This window comes from Neofelis nebulosa, chromosome 17, assembly GCF_028018385.1.
Source record: "Neofelis nebulosa isolate mNeoNeb1 chromosome 17, mNeoNeb1.pri, whole genome shotgun sequence".
NCBI lineage: Eukaryota > Metazoa > Chordata > Mammalia > Carnivora > Felidae > Neofelis > Neofelis nebulosa.
In genome coordinates this window covers 58203950-58222477 of record NC_080798.1, presented here as the reverse complement: position 1 = coordinate 58222477, position 18528 = coordinate 58203950, and the positions used below count along the sequence as shown (strand labels likewise).

The window sequence follows — 18528 nt, the reverse complement described above, 5'->3', positions numbered from 1 at the left end:
CACAGGAAGTAGTAAAATACATCATTTTTCATAGAAAAAAGCACACATGTAAGCTGCGGGCTGAGTGAGCCTACAGACAATATAAAAAAAAAAATCAGAACACAGCGGGGGGCAAAAATCTGCAGGAAACGAGAACCTTTTCGTTTGGGGGGCAGGGTCAGACGCTGGCCTGATTCGCCATCTCCTTGTGGGTCAAGTGCCCACGGGGGCAACGGGTCCTGCTAACACGCGAAGTTAGAGATGGTCTGTGACTACAGGGGCCTTGCCTTTGTAGGCCTGTTTCCATCTTCAGAAGGAAAATGGTTCCAGTTTCAAAACGTTTGTGAGCACGGGAGGGACGAGTTCTGGTTCGGGGGGAGGGGGGAGAGGGGGGATCTGTCTATCCTGTTAGACGGGCCGGTTCATGAGACATTCGGGAACCCAAACGAGCCCCCAGATGATGGGCTGGACTCGCTCTGGAAGTTTCAGACTCTCCCTTGGGTGGGACGCCTTCACGGCCAGCCCCCCGGGACACCCGCGGGCCGCCTCGACTTCTAACAAGCCCGGAGCCCCAGCAAAGCCACAGCCGCCAAAGGCCGGTCACAGAGCAGAGTCTGATGAAGCGGAAGTCCAGCAGCACAACCCTTAGAATCTAGAAGTTTCCATGTACCCAGATCTTGGGCTGTAACGAGACCCGTCACTGACAGGCTGACCAAATTCTTCTGCTCTGACATTCGGGGTGCAGAGACGTCAAAACCTACGAATTCCTACAAGGTACGAATTCCTACAAGCCCACAGGGCACAGAGGGGGGAAGCAACTAGTTTCAGCTCTGTGCCCGAAGAGTTTCACGGCTCTCACCAACTCCCTCCGGCCGGAGGGAAGCCATTCACCTCCAGTCTGTGAATTTAGTCGGGATGCACTCAGCAACCTGGAACTTCCTTCCCCGGGGGAGGCTTCCTTGTCCAGACCATCCCAGCTTTGCTTTAAAAAAAACCCCGACAAAACAAAAAACCCGTCTGCTGGTCCCTTGGCCTTTCCAATATTTTGACGGCCAGTTGAGATCGGATTTGAAACCAGTGTTCCCAGAGGTGACCTGCCGGCCAGCCGGCCGGCCTGGGGGCGGGGGGGGCGGCGGGGAGAGCGTCACCTTCTGCGGAGCAACGCTATTTACCAAAGGGTGTTTTCTTTCTCTGTGGGTTTTTGGTCTGGGCTTGTGAAGGACTTTTGTAAAGTGGAAACCAGAGAGCCCCACGCTCCTCAGAGCCGGAGGAACGTCTGGCAAGAGCCGTTCCACAAAAACAGGAAGAGACATCCTTCTAGAGTGTTACTGTCGCTTTTGCTGTTATGCCGCAGGACGGTTTCATAACCACACACGGCCCCCCCTTCCCAGAGCTGCTAACCTCGGCGAGGAATGTACTGAGGAATCCATTCCTCCCGCTGCTAAAAACTGGGTCATCCCACGGATGGGGACTCTGCACATCTGACTGCCACTTTTTCAAGGCAGCAACGAAACAGTGGAACCGACGGGCGCTAAGAGTTTTGTTTAAAAAAAAAAAAAAAAATTAAAAAGTGGGGCTGCCGACAGAACCGCTCGCAAAGCAAAGACCCCGGTGGGAAACATCGTGCATAAACCAGTCTGGGCTGGGGCGAGGGCTACGGGGCAGGGGGGTGGGGGGGGAGGGGGCAAAGAAAGGATCCTGGTTCATTTGTCCTCAAGGAGACCAAAGGTCACGGCAGCAAACAGACGGGCCACGCGGACACAGGGAAGGACGAAGACGAGATAAATCTCTGGGGTTACTGCGGAACCCTAAAGAAGCCAGCCCTGCCGTCTGCAGAACCAGCCTGTGCGAGGCAGGGTGCCGGCGAGGACGGGGACCAGGGCCGAGCCCGGGCCTCACGTCCCCGGCCCCTCGTTCCAGCCCATTTGTCTGACCAGCAAACATTAAGCCCATTTTCCTCCACTGGTGGGGACGGACTGTGTTTTCAAAGTTTTTAAATAACCACCTTCCACTCCCTTCCTGAAACCCTTTGGATGCTCCGTAAGCCCCTTCCCGCCCCCGCCTGCCTCCCGGCGTGAGCTCCGGGTCCTGCCACGTCCGCAGGCCTGGAACCTTCCCCACGCCCCCCCCCCCCACCCTCCACCAAAGAGCACCGGGAAGGAGCACCTGGGCGACTGTCCCTGCAGAGGGGCCAGTCACCAGCCATCCGGCCGGGACCCCAAGGGAGCGGTTTCTCCGTGTGGTTTCAGACAAAGGCACAAAGGGTGTGACACTGAACGCCATGGAAAGGAAGTTTCCCGCCTCTCTGTATCCCCAGCCCACCCCCCCCGAGTGACAAAATAAAAATAAAAAGCAAAACCCTGAAGCCCTCTCGAAGACGCCCCCTTCTCCCCGGCGCTGGGAATTCACTGCCTGACGGCAAAGATCCGGAAGGCCTTTCCGTCGCGAGGGGTTCTCAGGCTGAAAAAGAAGGCAGAGGCCACATTACCGCAAGGTCTGGAGGGCGTTTTTCAGGCAGCCGGGAAGGGGGAGCTGGGTGTCCCCTGGCCCCAGGGTGGAAGCATCGTGGCCCAGGGACACTTGCCCGCAACTGCTGGAAACACAGCGTGCCCCTGCCAGGAACAGCTGGCAGGCTGCACTCTTTCCGCAAGGCGGCCCGGGGGGGAATCTAGGTCAGGCAGGGCCGCTAACTCATTCGCCTTGAACTCCGGGAGTCGCCGGCCCCAGTCTGTCTGAACCGAGCGCACCCTCCGAGACCGCTGCCTGGCGTCGGCTACCCCCCGCCGGCTCGACCGGTGGCCGTCTGGTTGACCGATCGGCAGGACAGCATCGTGACGAGGACGCCTGAGCCGCCGTGACGAAAACAGCACACGGGCTAGGCTCGGACGCTGCACGGTCTTGTACGCGCCTTTGGCCTTCTTCCCCGGGGGCTGCGTGGGTGACCCTGGTGTGCAGGCGAGGAGGCTGAGGCAGCGAGAGAGAAGCGGGACTCCCCCGAGGTCACGCAGCCGCCCCAGGTCGCGCATTCTGGCAACAGCCACCCTCTCAAGGCAGGGGTTAAATGCCGCAGCTAACTGAAGGCTTTCAACAGAAACAAAAACAAAACAGCACTGTCGATTGTTAACAAAGCCACCAAACTGACCCCTTTTCGGTGTGCAACCCAGTGATTTTTAGTGATTTCACGGGGTTGTGGAATCCCCTCCACAAACACCCCCGAGAAAACACCACCCACGCCCAGTTTGGATCAGTTCCCCTCCCACAGGCCCTGCCAACTTCCGTGCGTATAGACTGGCCCGTCCCGGACACTTCGCGTAAACGGAATCACACACGATGGGGCCTCGTGCCGCTGGCTCGTCTCGCGCGGGTTGGTGTTTCTGGGGCTCATCCCCCGTGGTGGCCTGGTCCCTGCTTCATCCCTCGTTAGGGCTGCGTCACGTGCCAGTCGGGGGACGGGCCACATTTTCTTCACCCATCCCCCGGGTGAGGGGCATTTACACCCCGTCCGCTTCGGGCTCCCAGGACGGAACGCTGCTGCGAACGTCTGTCGATGACGTGTCCGTAAGGACACGTGTCGGCCGATTCTCGGGGACAGACGGCTAGGAGCCGCACCTGCGGGGTCACACGTTACGTGAAGGCTCTTTTTTAAATAGCTGCCAGACGGTTTCCCAAAGCAGCCGCACCGCCGGACGTGACCCGCCCCCCGCCCCCGCCCCCGCCGCACGTGAGGGGCGGGCAGGGTCCCCACGGTGTCGCCAGCACCTGCCGTCTCACGGCTTCGTAGGCGGCTGCATAGTAGTCGGTTGTAGTGAAGCGGCAACTGACCGGGTCCCTGTTCACGGACACTTAGCAGGTCCCTCATACTCCGCTCCTGTCAACGGTGCCACGGGGGGCACGGGACTTTCTGCACGGGTCTGAGGGCACCCGTGGATCAGCCCCGAGGAGCAGAACGGCTGGATCGCAGGACACGTGCTTGTGCGAGCCGGGCGGCTTGCCCGACGGAAGGTTCCAGCGACCGACCAGTCCCATCAACAACACGCCCGGCAGCCCGTTCAGCCCACCGGCTGGCCAGCGGCGCGTGGGATCCGGCTTCTGGTTCTGGGCCATTCACAAGTAGGGAGGGGCGTCCAAACAGAGCTTTCATTTGCATTTTGCTCGTCCCCGTGAATGAGTCTGAGCAGAGGAGTAACGGCCCGGCCGTGACGTCGCCGTGACTTCCTGTGGGGGGGTCTCCCCTCCCGCCGAGAGGGGCCCGGGTTGGAAACTGCGGGACCGAAGGGCCCCTGCGCTCTCAGACTTCTCGGCCAGGGCGGCGGTCCTCGGGAAGCAGGCCGCTCGGAATTCCTGCCTGTTTTCCCCTCGCCTCATGGCAGCTTTGTGCTCTTGGCTACCCCGGGGCTGAACTTCTGGAACGGGCATCCGATGGGAGCATTTGGCGAGATGGGGCTGCGAGGAAAAGCCAGGCAGTCCAGACGGAGCAGAATGGGGGCCGCCGGCCTCCGTGCCAGCAGCTCCCCCCGACCGCGGAGGGGGACAGTGGCCGTGCCGGGGCCGCGGTTACCCCGGCTGCCCTGCTGGTTTCTGGAAAGCTCAGGTTCCAGGGCCCTCCTCAGGCCTCTGGGCTGCGAGACTTCCCCAGATCCTCTGCCCAGATGAACAGTCCGGAAGAACCACCCAGGGCCGCAAGGCTCTAGGCCATTCCTCACGGTGGGCAAGCCACGCTGGGGAAAATACCAGGGCTCGTGTCTCTGACTTACTACTGTACGTTTTGCGAACGGGGCGGGGGGTTCTCCGCGTCACAGGGCCCCAAACGACCCAGGGACGGGGGGGCCCTTCAGGAGGTCATCCGGCCAAGCACCCAAGGTGCCCGCGTGACTTGCCGACCCCCCCCAGGCATCCCCATCGAGCAGCCCGCCCACGTCGGGGGCGAGGGCAGGCCCGCCGAACAGGACGTGTGTTTCTTAACACATCAGACCAGCGCGCGGCCGTCGCCCAGGGTGTCGGCACCACAAGCGTGGGGCTCGGCCGCTGTCTCAGGCCAAGAGTCCCTCCAGGTTTGGGCTCCTGGAAAAAGCCTCTGGGTGGCTCCCCATCTGTTCACGCCCCAAACGCTTACTGAGCTCCAGTCCTGCCGGCCTGTGGGCGGCTGTGCGGGTCTGAAGCGTGGGGGTGACTGATGGACCGTAAACCAGCCCGCCCGCCCTCCGGCTCCACACCTCGCCCTCGATCGTCTCTGGACTCCCTGGGACGCCCAGACACAGAAGGGAGCGCCCGTGGCACAGCAACTCCGGGCAATGTTCAGAAAAGGGGTTTTAGGAATCCCTCAACGGGTTGTGAACCCATTTCTGAATTTGTTCATCCGGCCAGTGTGAAGCTGAACACCTACTGCGTGCCAGGCACGGGCCGCGTGCTGGGGACACGGGGTTAACGGGGCGGGTGGGGTTCTCGCTTTCACGGAGCCTAGGCTGGTGGTAGGGGCTAAACGGCTACGTAGGCTAAGAGATAATCCCAGAGAGCGACGGGTCCTTGGGGAAAACCACCCGGGGATACGGGATCAGAGGAGGGCAGGGGTGAGGGACGCAGGGACATGGGACAGAGCAGCGTGGGGAGGCAGCAGCTGTAGACGCAGGGGTGGAGAAGCCCCGGTCGGGGAGGCGGCATCTGTGCGTTGGGCTGAGCGACAAGGAGACCCCCCCCCCGCCCCCGCCACACACACGAACGGGAAAACACGGCAGCCGGGGGTCCGGGGTCGGGTGAGAATGGGTCCGACAGCCCTGGTCTCAGGGCGTCCCCGGAACGGAGAAGCCAGCGCGTGATGGGTAACGAGGAGGAACAAGGCGTCAAGAGGGTGGACGGACAGGCGGGGGTTGCATCAGCTGTGACCCTGCGAGGTAAGGGGAGGGGGGTTCGTCCCGGCCGCCCTGGAGGCCGCTGGGGGCCCATGTCACCAGGGGCCGTGACCAGCCCACTGAAGGGAAGTTGCCTTACGACACTGTCAGGAAAGCACACGGGCTTGTGCAAAGATGTTCTCTGCTGCATTGTTTATCACAGCAGAGAGCACAGGAAGCAGGCCGGATGTCCGTCGGCTGGGTTAGAAGCGGTGGTCTGTCCACACAGGGGGACAGTGTAGAGCCATCACGTGGATGACGGCGTGGCCACATCGGACGTGGCTTGGAAGCACCTTCACCAGCTGTGGCTCGCTGGAAAAGACCATTAGCCTGACAATACAGGGGGTCTGATCCCTTCTAGGTAAAAACAAAAACAAAAACAAAAACAAAAATAAGGTGCTTGCGAACAGAAAAAAATCTGGAAGGGAACACACCAGAATGTTCACAGTGGTTGTTTCTGGGACTGGGATTTCCGGAGGTAATTTCTTAACTTTAAGACACTTTGAGCAAATGATTTTAAGATTTTAATTTCTTAAGATTCGTTAGAACATTTTTTTTCTAATGCTTACCTCTTTGAGAGTGCAAGCATGTGCAAGCAGGGGAGGGGCAGAGAGAGAAGGAGAGAGAGAGTCCCAAGCAGACCCTGAGCCGTCCGCGCAGAGCCCGCCGCGGGCCTTGAACCCACGGACCGCGAGATCACGACCTGAGCGGCAGCCAAGAGTCGGAGGCTAAAGTGACTGAGCCACCCAGGCGCCCTCGTAACACTGATTTCTTAAAACCATTTTGAAATGGAAATTATTTCCGGAGGCCTAATTTTATTTTGAAAAGAAGAACAGGAAGGAAGGAAGGAAGAGAAAGCCAACACGCAAGGCCCTTGCAGAGCTGGGGAGAACCAGAATTGGCGGGAGAAGCCTCGGGAGCCCCTCGGGCTGACTCAGCACTCCAAGAGCCTCAGGTGTTGGCGGAGCCGTGACCAGGGCGCCCTGGGAAGCGTCCAGGGTCTGCGGCCTCAGGGGGTCACAACTCAGCCCCGGTTAGCGGTCTGCAGCCTTCCGGTGGCCACTCACCCCGACCCCCCCCGCGCCCCACCCCGCGTGAGCCCGCGGCCCTGCCCAGCTGCACAACCCGACAATGCCACCGCGGTCCTTACGCAATCTTAGCGCCCGTGGCCCTTGCAGCCACCCCACAAGATCTCCAAGGTTCTCGCCACTTACGGAAAGCGAACCCAGGCTCGGCGAGATGACGCGATTTGTCCCAAATTAAACACCTGTTCCAGGTGCCACCAGGATGTGGACCCAAGAGGGTGGAGACCCCGGGACCCTCTCCTAACCGTCATCCTAAGCAATCAGGCTGTGGCCCTGCTTTCTCCGAGGGTGACACTGGCCCACCCCAGGTCGCGGTGGGGGGCTGGGGTGCGGGGAGCCCCTTGGGAGGGGAGGCTGCAGCCCCACGAGGAGCCGCGAACACAGGGCTGCATCCTGGAGCCGCCGGTGAAGGCCACTCCGGGAGGGACTGATGGCCGCTTGGTCACACACACAGACTGCATGACGGCACAGCAGGTGATTCGGGGCGGCCTGTCCCTGGAGAGACCGTGGGCTCGCCCACGAGCTGGCAGCTCGCTCCGCGGACTCACGGGACCCAGCGTCACGAGGACTGCGGGAAAGGAACTCTTGACTGTTCTTCCGGCTTTTAAGCGTGCGATTTCTTTTTTATTATTAAGAAATATCATTCCTACGTGTGTGTGCACACACGCGTACTAATTATGTATAAATGCACGCGTGTGTATACGTGTGTGTATTTTGTTTGTTTCAAGGAGGTGAAGCCTATTCTCCCAGAGTCTCACCTGTTTCCTGATCTCTCAGGAGATTTCAAGAGTCAGAGTGCAGATCTCACCCGCAGGACCTTGGCTGATCCACTTCGCTGAGCCTGCTTTCCGCACAGGGTGTGTGAACGCGCCCTTTCCTTGGGGACGTTGGGCAGAGGATGTGAGTCTGTCCAGGGCAAGCGCCGGGTCGGGGCGTGCACCCAGCAGGAGCTCGATGGCCCCGAGCTGCAAATACCGTCCTTCCTCCTGAGTTTAAACCCCGTTCTCCCATCGGGGAGGGGTTTCCCCATCAGTGCCTGGCACCTGGCGGGTACACGCACGGTGATGAACGCATTAGCCGCACGAAAGCATCGACTCCAGGGAACCGTCTTCCGTGAAATGTAAAAATATTTCGGTGTAATACGAGCTTCATTTTGATTTTCATGTGCGTTGTCTGTATGGGGGGGAGGCTGGGGGAGGGGCAGGATGCCCTGAAAGGCTATAAAGGGGCAATTCACGGAGGTTAACCGTTGGGCACCTGCAGGGAACCCTTACTTTCTACTCCCTAGACTTCTTATTTAAATAAGTATGTACTTCTTTTCTAATAAATACTTTTAAAGTTACAAACAAGCGTACCCGGGCACTAAAGGCTCACCCGGCCCCTCCTGTCTACAGTGGGGCGTCACGCGTACTGGTAAAGAGCGTGGGCGCTGGGGTAGGCGGCCTGGGTTCGAGTCGTGGCTCTGGCTCACCTCGCACGAATCACTTAACCTCTCTGTGCCTCCCTTTCTTTATAAAGTGAGGGTTCCTGGGGTCCCCCCATCGTGGGGCTCTTGGGGGAATCAGGTGTGCCAATGTGTGTATAGACCTTAGAAGGTGGGAGGGGAAAACCCACCGGTTTGCGAGCAGAGGGAGCCCGACGCCCGGCCTTGGCCCAAGCTGGCGTGGGGGAGAGGGCAGAGCTCATCCCATCTGGAAGCAACAGCTTCGTGGTTCCGGCTCAGGTTCTGGGCGCACGGAGAGATTTTCGGACGCCCAACCCTTGAGAGTCCAGAGCTGGGGTGCCCAATATGGCGGCCACCAGTCACGGTGGCCACGGAGCACTTGTGGCTCGCCCGAACCTGGGGGGTGCTCTATGTGTACAATACACAGTGGACCCCAAGGTCTTATTTGAAAAAGAGAATGCATATTCTTTCGTAGCTTCCTATTATACACGCTAATATTTTGACTTACCAGCTTAAATCCCACATACCCTAAATATCTCCTCCTGTTCCTTTTTACTGCGTCTACTAGAAACTTTAGAACCCGTGTGGCCTGAAGAGCGTGCCAGACGGGCCCCGGGAGGACAGTGCCCGGCCCACAGAAGCTGCTACACGGACTGTCCACCTTTGGATGCAGGTCCGTCCACACAGATGCCACAGATACACATGGGTCGTGTCTGTTGACAACAAGTGACCAAGAACATTATCTGTCATTGTTGGTGTATTTCCCAATCTCTCCTTGTGAAACCTGCCTTTTCAAAATGGTCCCGGTCTAGGAAAAACTCCTGAACGGATATTCACCCAGATGTCCAGCTTCTTCCCGCGAATATTCGGGCAAAGCCCAGTTCTAACGTCAAAAGCTCTTCCTGATAACCTTTCCTTTCCTCTGCTATCCTTCACGGACACGTGTGTCGAGACCGAAGATGCCTGTCCTCTTACAATGTCCCGGTTCTACAGACACCTCTTTCAAAACTTTCAGGAAATCCTCTTTTAGAAAAAAACAAACAAGAAAAAAAACCCACCAGTCAAACCCAAGTCACTTCACTTTACAGCAGAATCACCTTTGGCCCGTGTGCTGAGAATTCTGTTCAGGAGGCTTTTGTTTGTTTTTCTGGAGGATTCCCTACGTTTACAAGGAAGTTTGCTGTGAACAGGCCCCCGAGGGTCCAGCAGCCACAACTCCCTTGGGGACCCACCGTGACCGCTCTGGGCTCCCAGCAGGCGTTTGGGACCGAGCCACCCTCTGGGTCCAGGCTTGGTTCCCACGGTCCCTAATGGGAACAGGCTCTGCGGAGACTTCTCAGTCCTGGCTCTGTGCAGAAGGTTGCTGAGGTCCCATCAAGACAAGGGGCTGGAAGGAGCCATGCCACCGAGGAGGGGCCTCCAGATAGCGAGACGGGGCCCTGCTGGATGTGCTCAGCCCGGTGCCCTGCTTCTGTTGTCATTTCTCTGGTCATCTGTGCCCCCTCTAGATGACAAGTCCCACAGGGGCAGAGATCAGGCCGTGTGCTCCCTGCTGGGTCCCCGTGCCTGGGACACGGTGCGGGCTCGCCAGGTGACAGGGGAGGGCACACCGGAAAGATGGGTGTAAGGAGGGAAGGAGGGGTTCCTGGGCGGTGCTCTCCCTCCGGTCCTGAAAGACAGTCCACGGAGGCTCTTGGGTGCGTGCGAGAACCGCAGCGCCTCGAGGTGTGCGACGACCTTGTAAGTTGCCGTGGCGACGAGGGCCGCCGGCTTCACCAGGCACTCACGGTGAGCCACCGGGAAGTGCTCGGCACACACAACCTCACCACAACCGCGTGACACAGGAGGGACCGAAGCCCAGGGAGACGTCCACCCAAGGACGCCCAGCTGGCGGGCCGGGGGGAGCAGGGTCCCAAACGCCATCAGGCCCCGCGTGCCCGCCCGGCCTCGCCCCTTGCCTGCGTGCAGGGTGGACCCCGTCATCTCGCTGCCCCGGGGCCCCGGGGCCCCGGGACCCCAGCCCTGGTCCTGGCGCCCCATGAAAACGCAGCGAAAGAATGAAGTTTAACCACAAACGATCGGAATCCCGCACGGCGTGTGCCGGGGACACGACAGGCCGCCTCACGTCATTGTCCCGCGTGCGCCAGGACCCCTGGAGGCCGTGTCCACACAGAGTGCCCAGCCCACTCCCGGAGCTTTGGACTCAGCAGGCCTGGCGGTGGGGGGGGGGGGGGGGGGGCGCGGGCTCGAGAATCCGCTTTTCCAGCAAGCTCCCCGCTGATTTAGATCCTGCTGGTCTGGGGGGCCGGTCTGAGACCCCCCCCCCCCGTCTTACCACTACCCCAGGGGGTAGGTACTATCACCTTCCCCTTTACAGGTGGGGAAACTGAGTCACAAGAGCGCATCCGAGGAGGAAGGGGAGCAGGATCTCAACTCTGCATTTGCCTAGAAACTCACTAGAACCTTCTGAATAGCCCAGCGGCCATCAGGCACTTCGGGGCCCGGGAAGGGCTGCCTGGAAGGTATTTATAATGACGGCAGCAACCCTGGCGGGTCCCCCAGGAAGAGAGAAAAAATGACGGGTTTCCCAGGGTGGGGTTGGTTACAGCAGGGAAGAAGCCACTTTGGGGACCCGTCCCAGTCCCCTGCCGTCCCCAGACACCCACCTGTGGGGGCCGCACGTGAAGCCGTTGCGGCCGCCCTCGGGGGGCCGCTGAGCTGCTCAGGGGTGAGCCGGGCAGAGGGCACGCAGGCCGGTCACCACACTTCTCAGCAAGACTGTGTCCTCTTTGAGGGGAACAGAGCTCAGCAGAGCGGTGTCCCGGGATTTCTTTCCCGCCTGCCCAGGAAATTCCACCTAATCACTGCCTTGTTTCCCTCCCGTTAAAACCAATGGAATTTCCCTTCATTAGGCTTTTCCCAAAAAAGGTGGCCCAGGCTCAAGAAGATGCCAAGGCTGTTAGCTCTGGCGGTTCCGGGCTAAGGGCAGGGTTACCGCGGGGCCCCTGGGGGTCTGGATGCGATTCTGCCGCGTCTCCACGTACAGCTGAGACTCCCCAGCAGGCCGGGAGGCCGGGAGGCCGGCACGGGCACCGAGCTCCTTGGAGGCACGAAAGCCGAGGCTTCAAGGTTCCCGGCAACTTTTACGTTCTAGATTTTATACTCTTTTTCAAAAGAAGGCCCCCTCTGGGCGCCTGGGTGGCTCTGTCAGTTAAGCATCCGACTCTGGCTCAGGTCACGGTCTCGCGGTCTGTGGGTTCGAGCCCCGTGTCGGGCTCTGTGTCGACAGCTCGGAGCCTGGAGCCTGCTTCGGATCATGTCTCCCTCCCTCTCTCTCTGCCCCTCCCTTGCTTGCGCTGTCTGTCTCTCTCTCAAAAATAAACATTAAAAAATATTTTTTTTTAAAAAAAGAAGGCCCCCTCAAATATAAAATGTCAGCATTCCCCTCTGTTATGGGCTCCATTGTGCCCCCCGCCCCGATTCCTATGTTTAAGTCCCAACCCCCAACGTCTCAGAAGGTGACCGTATTTGGAGAGAGGGTCTTCAAAGGGGTAACTAAAGTAAGAGTGAGGTCACGAGGGTGGACCCTGATCCAATCAGACCGCGACCTTGGAGGAGATTAGGACGCAGATTCGCACAGAGGGAGGGTCGCGTGAGGACACAGAGTCGGCCGTCTACACAACAGGCGAGAGGCCCCAGAAGGAAGCCTCCCACCCACATGTGGCTCGCGGACCTCCAGCCTCCTGAACTTTGAGGATAGAAATGCCTGTGCTTTGAGCCCCACCCCCCCCCCCCCCCCGCAGCACTAAGAACAAATACACCCCTGATGGGGATCTGCCCCTGGGTGGTCTGAGAAAGGCTGGTGCCTTGTGTGAGCTCACGGGGCTCTTAAGAGGAGGCCCCAGGACCGGGGCCTGGGTCCCCGGGCTGTGAAGCCTGGGACTTGCTTCCACGGACAGCAGGGCACAGGTGAGAAGGAGCGGCATGGGCCAGAAACCGGCAGCCTTGTGAAGAATGTTCCGGAAAGGCATACCCAAAGCCTTTGACGTTTGCTCCAGCAACTGAAGTAAACGATCGTGGCAGGTGCAAACGTCCCCTGCAAGGCTGCTTACCACGGTGACGATCAGCCCCTGGGCAAAGCGCTGAACTGTCCAACCGGGAAGGGGGGCACGGTGCGCTCACCGGACGCAGCCGTGTGGCCTCGCCCGCAGCGACACCGGGAGCGGGTTTGGGAGCGGCCTCCATGACCTACTGAGGGCTCGTCGCTCTCAGACGGGCACTAGATTCATCCTCCAGCAACCGTGCGAGGCCAGGGCCAGTTTGGTCCCCCATCACGGGTGAGGAAACTGAGGCACCAGGAAATGGGGTGGCGGCTCACGGTCACAGAGCTGGCGAGCGGCAGAGCCTAGTCTATTGGATGCCAGACCCTGGGCTCCTCCTTCCATAAGTAACTATACTGTCACCTCGCTATAGAGGACCACCGCGTCACCACGATCTGCCCCCACTTGTTCCGCGGGGGACGACGCACGCTCCTCCGTGCCCAGAAAAAGTCCCACCGCGTCTCCCGGGTGCTTCTGAGCTTTCGTCAGAGAAAGTTCTTGTTTTTAAAACAGAAAGGCAGAGAATTCTGGTGGGAATGCCCTTGGCTGGCCTTGGGTGTCGAGAGCCAGAAGACGCAGCCCTACCTTTCAGACTGCACTCCGTTCCTGAGCGAGCCCACGTAGGCCTTCTTTTTGTCCACGGGCATCACATCCACGTAACCCCCGCTCTCGTGCCCGATGACTCCCGCGTGCACGGCCGTCTTACAGATGCTTGAAGTCTGGAAGCACAGAAGAGCCACGATCAACATCGAGAATGTTGTGCTTGTGGGTGAGGCCCTAATGCCATCGGCCAGCACTTGGTGGCCTGGTTGGGGGTGGGGGAGGGCGCTGATCAAGTTACGGCTAAGAAACAACCATCACCTCCTTGATTCCCCCGGGGGTCTCTCCAGAGAGACCCGGCGTCATTCATTCGTTCCTTCGTACGGCAAGTCTTTCCTGAGCACCTCCTACGTGCCAGGCACTGAGCTAGATGCAGAAAAGTTCCGCAGGGAAAATAAAGACTCTGCCTTCAGGGAGTTGAGGGAGACCGACAAGTAACAAATACGCAAAATAGCAACTCTGCCTCCGAAGGAAATAAAGCCAGATCGGGAGACAAAGTGGCTGGGTTTGGAAGGGCTCTTTTAGGAGAGTCAATCAGGGGTTCGACTGCTCTCGGTGTGGTACTTGAGCTCAGATTTGGACGGCAAAAAAGAGTCGGCCACAGCCTGGGAACAACTCTGGGCAGAGCCACCCAGGCAGAGGGAGCAGCTTGTGCAAAGGCCCTGGGGCCTTTGAGTGACCTCATCATGTCCAAGAAACAGAAAGAGGGCCGGGGAGGCTGGAATACAGAGGGTCAGGTGGAATGTGGCAGGACAGGTGAGAGGGGTGAGCAGGGCCCATCGTGAGGGGCTGTGGGGAGCCCGGGGGGAGTTGAGGCTTATTCTAGGGGCCAAGGCAGCCGCTGGCTTTGATGCAAGGGCACGGCATGGTATTTTCCCAAGTTATCAAGTAGTCCAATTCCTGGGTAACAAACCCTTGAGCTGAACTTTTCTTAGGGCCTTTACTTAATCAGTAGAAGAATGGTCCTCGGGATGGAGTTGTCTGAGGCTAATGAATCGACATTTCTCAAGGTGGACACATTCATGGAGTGGGGGTGGGGGGGAGGGCTGCTACTCGCTCACCCTGACCGGCCGATTCAGGATCGTCCCAGACGAGGGCCAGGTGACACGAGCCACACTGGAGGTGAACAGCTAAGTAGGGGACGCGCTCCCGCCACCTCTGTGATGCTGTCCAGCCTGTGATAAAATCCAACCCTGGCCTCGGAGTGGGTGTCCCTCTTCACTGTAGCTCATTGTCGCCTACGGCGTTTGTGCAGGGGACGGGACGGGACGGGACTCCCCCCCCACCACCACCACATTCAGCTGCTGTGGGGGGAGCCCCAGACCCAGCATCTTCCACACCGGTCAGGTGGCTCGCACGTGCGGCCGGGGCCTCACACACCTGTACCCAGATCCGTCTGTGGGGCGCACAGCAACCCCCGCGGTGAGCAGGGCGTACGCGGACTCTGGGCTGACCGTGCCCCAGGCCCTGGCCGACCACCTTTGGCTCTTATCTCGTTTACGCTTCCAGTGAGACGCGTAACCGCCGCTATCCCCGTTTCACAGGCCGGGAAGTGTGGGTGTGGGGAGATCCGAGAACTGGGCCAGGGCCACGCGGGCAGCTAGTGGCTCCGTAGAGATCCCAGCTGAGGCCTGGCGGAGCGCGAAGTCTGTGCTTCTGGGGTCCGCGGAGTCACGGCCTCCAGAGACGCCCACGCCCGATCCCCAGGGCCCGTGAGGACGTGACCTCACGCGTGGCCGAAGGCCCCCGCAGAGGTGACTAACTTAAGGGCCCTGTGCGGAGACGAGCCTGTGTTACCGACGGGTCCACAGCCATCACAAGGGTCCTCACGAGAGGGGAGGCAGGACGGACAGAGCCAGGAGGCGGCGGCCCAAGCAGGGGCCGTGGGCGGCCTCTAGAAAGTGGGGAAGGCCAGAGAACCACAGGCGGCCCTGGAGCTTCCGGAAGGAACGAATTTCTGCTGGTGGCTTGACCCTGGCGAGACCAGCATCGGGCTCCTGGCCTCCAGCCCATAAGCGAGTAAGTGTGTGTTCCTTTTAGGCCACGAAGTTATTAAGCCTGCGGGCACGTCTTAACAGCCAGAAACCCATGCGGCTTCTAATCGCCCCCTGGTAACAAAAAAGCTTCCACTGATGAGGCCCCTGAAGTGTGAGGATCTGCAAGCCTTCAGAAAAGAGAGGCCGCGGGAGAACGGCCCCGGGGACGTCTGAGAACGTTCGGCCAGGCTGACGGAGCCGCTCAGAGAAAGTCAAACCGATGCCCACGGGTCAGGGGGCTGACTCCGGTGCTGCCTTTGCTCGTGACCTGGTGACCCGTGGCCGCGGCCGTCACGGGGGCTTAGCCGGCAGACCCTGTGCGTGTTGAGAGCCGCCAGGGGGCCGGGGCGTTGTGCGATCGCGTGCGGTGCAGGGAGCGGAGGCGAGGCCGCTGCCGACCGTGTCCCAGATCCGCAAACACCGCCAGGTGCCTGTCACCCGGCGGGAGGGTGGGTCTGGGCTTTGCGGTCTCCCAGGCCCCCTGTCTGCACGGTGCCTGGGACCCAGCAATCACCGGGCCAGCGCCTCCTCCGCGAAGAGGCAGGGCGGCCGAGAAGAATCCTGCACGGTCCTACTTTACGTGACGCGTCAGCAGGGGTCAAGTCCGCAGACACAGCACGGGCAAAGGAAGCGTCTGCTGAGGTGCCCCTGGCCTGGGACAAGCAATCCGCCATCCAGCGGGTTCCTGACCCCAGACGTGAGTGGGCGGATCGAAAGGGGCTGTTTGGAAAACCCCCGTTCGAAATCCCACGCGGGGCCGCCACCCGGTCCTGTTCCGAACCTGCCGAGCCCCCTCCAGGCTGTGGGCCCCGGCCTCCAACCCCAGGCCCTTCCAGAGAGGCCGCTGGTTTTGCAGAAGAAAGTCGCTTCCCAGTGGCAGAGGCCGCCCCGCGCCCTGGGAAGCTAATACCGCGGCCGAAAGGGGGAGGGTCCCAGAGCCAGAGCGAACACCCGCACTAAGGCCCGGAGGTCAGGACCCCGTGCGGGCTGTGACTCAGTCGCTTGAGTTACTGAAAGGCAGTTGCAGTCCTGCGCGGCCCCATCTTTCCTCCGTCAAGAGGCAAGCTGGGCGAGGTGGGCTCCAGGGGCCCTGTGAGGCCCCAGAGTGTCAGGCAGAACTCTGGGGGCCTCTGGGGTCAGCAAGAACTTCCCTGATTCTAGCGCCCCGTGCGGGGAGACCCCTCGGGCTCAGGGAGGCCAGGACAGCTGGTCGCCCCGTCTGCACAAGGAAGCCTTCTTAATCCCCCTCCTGGGGAAAGGATCCGTCAGCCTCCAGTTCCCAGGAAGGGTTTGTGCCCCGCCAGGATTCTGAACCAGTGTGCCTGCCTCTGTCTCCGAGAGAGACGGGGGGACTTCCAAAACGCAACGATCAGTTTAGAGCCCCCGTAAACGCACAGTCAGTGGAGGCGAGCTCGGCGAGTGAGTACCAACACGCTTACTGTTCTGACCGCCGGGCAGAGCGGGCCCGCCGCTCGCTACGCCGCCCGAGTTGCCAGATGTGGGGCCCCGATCCCGCCTCCCGCAGTCCCAGCCCGCGGAGGCGCGTCCTCCAGGCTCAACGCTCCCAAGAGGCCCCGCACGTTGCTTTTGTGCCCTCCGTGACGGCCCTTTGCCTCCCGGGCCCTGATTTCTGGACGCCAGTCGTGACAACACCGAGCCCTCGGCCGGGAATGTGAGAGCCTCACACCGACGGCCCGATCCTTCTCGACAGCCAAGTGGGGGTCATCGTGGGTAACAGTTTGGAGCGTGCACCACACAGGCCCCGTTGTGTTTCACACGCAGAAATGGAGACGTCTCTCAATTATCCTCCGTGGGAGGTGTTACTCTCTCTTCACAGAGAGAGGCCCCGGGAGGTTAAACGATTTGCCCAGCAGCCCGCAGCTGGCCAACAGCAGAGCGGGGACCCACTCGGAGCCGGCAAGCGGGACGCTATTTTTCACGGGACAATAAGAGCCTACAAGGGCTATCGGCCAGAAGCATCAGCATCATCTGGGAAGTTACTCAAAATGCAGATTCTCTGGCTCTCCGCCAGATTCGGAGTCAGAAACGCTGGGGTAGGGCCCGGAAGTCTGTTTGCACAAGCCCTCCGGGGAATTCTGATGCGTGCGTGCCCAAGTGTGAGGACATATCCAGCCACCGAGGGAGACGGGGAGAAGAGATAAGAAACTGAGGTCCAGGGTGGGGGAAAGGCTTGCCCGCCATCTCACAACCAAGTCGTAAACTCGCACCTTGACCCGGACTGTGCTCTTTGGGCCACACCCCGATGTCTCTCCTGCCTGCAGCTCACCACAAAGCGAGGCGAGCAGGCGGAAACGGCGGCACTATTAGGCCCTTCGAAGATCTGGAGACAACTCTCCCAAAATAAATCTCTTAGCTAAACAGACATGTTCCAAAAAGGCATCATCATTTCCCAGAATACAGAGTGACCTAGAAACCGAGGCCAACAAAGAACCTCCAAAATGGATGGAGCTTTCTTTCTTCTCTCCTTACTCGGCCAATCTCCTCTCCCCGTCTCCCCACCCTGTTCCTCTCTTTCCCCCTTTTTTCTTTCCTTCTTTTAGTTTCTGAACAGCTTAACATCTAAACATCGACTAATGCCACACCATCACTTATTTATTCCTCCAACAAACATTCACTGAACAATCATTTATGTGCCGAGCTCTGTTTGGAGCACTGTGGTTGTTCCAAAAGCTCAAAAACCTAGTGAACAAGGTAAACACTCCATAGGGCTCTTCACCCACGTGCCTGTTCACATCAGTGTAATTATGAGTGCAGGTGCATTCAAGCAAGGCACAAGAGAGTGGGGAAAGGACAGAGCCTGAAGCAAGACCTTCCTGGCACCTCACCTTGGCCTGTGTCAGCTGTGTGATTTGGGGACAGCCTAAAGCTGTCCTGTAAGATGGGGACACCTAAGCCTGTAAGCCTGTAAGATGGGGACACCAATACTTAGAAATGGTGTTTTTAAAGAACCTAAAACAACAAAAGATAGCTTTATAGTGTTAATTTCCATCAAGTTCTCCTTGCAGTTCTAACCTTCAAAAAACAACTTTATATGTTCAGCTGCTATGTTGTTTGGCGCATACAGATTTGATCTCATAAATCCGATCTTCATAAATTATACCTTTTGTGCCACCGTGCAATGAATTGTGGTGTCCCACTCAGTACGTTTAACCTTAAATTCCACTGTATCAGACAGCAATATTGTCACTCCTGCTTCATTGTTTCTCTGCATTTGGCTGGAATCACTTGGCCCTATCCCTTTACTTTTCAATCATTTTAAAACCAAAGTCTCTGTCTTTTAATAGCAGACTGTGGCTCAAACATTCACTGTAACAATTGATACACATTATTTTACTCCTTCATTAAACTTTCAAAACTCAGTTTTGGCTTAATGGCTTC

General features: G+C 59.1%; 1 protein-coding gene across 1 annotated transcript in view; it reads right to left on the bottom strand.

The window, feature by feature from the left end:
• Window positions 1-1528: 1528 nt before the first annotated feature.
• Window positions 1529-18528, bottom strand: part of CRISPLD2 (cysteine rich secretory protein LCCL domain containing 2) — a 58429-nt gene continuing 41429 nt past the window's right edge. Inside the window, exons 14-15 of the mRNA XM_058708574.1 lie at window positions 13079-13212; window positions 1529-2439 (exon numbers count right to left, since the gene is read on the bottom strand). Coding sequence (XP_058564557.1) covers window positions 2385-2439; window positions 13079-13212 — 189 coding nt within the window. The 3' untranslated portion in view covers window positions 1529-2384. The remainder of the gene's footprint in view (window positions 2440-13078; window positions 13213-18528) is intronic.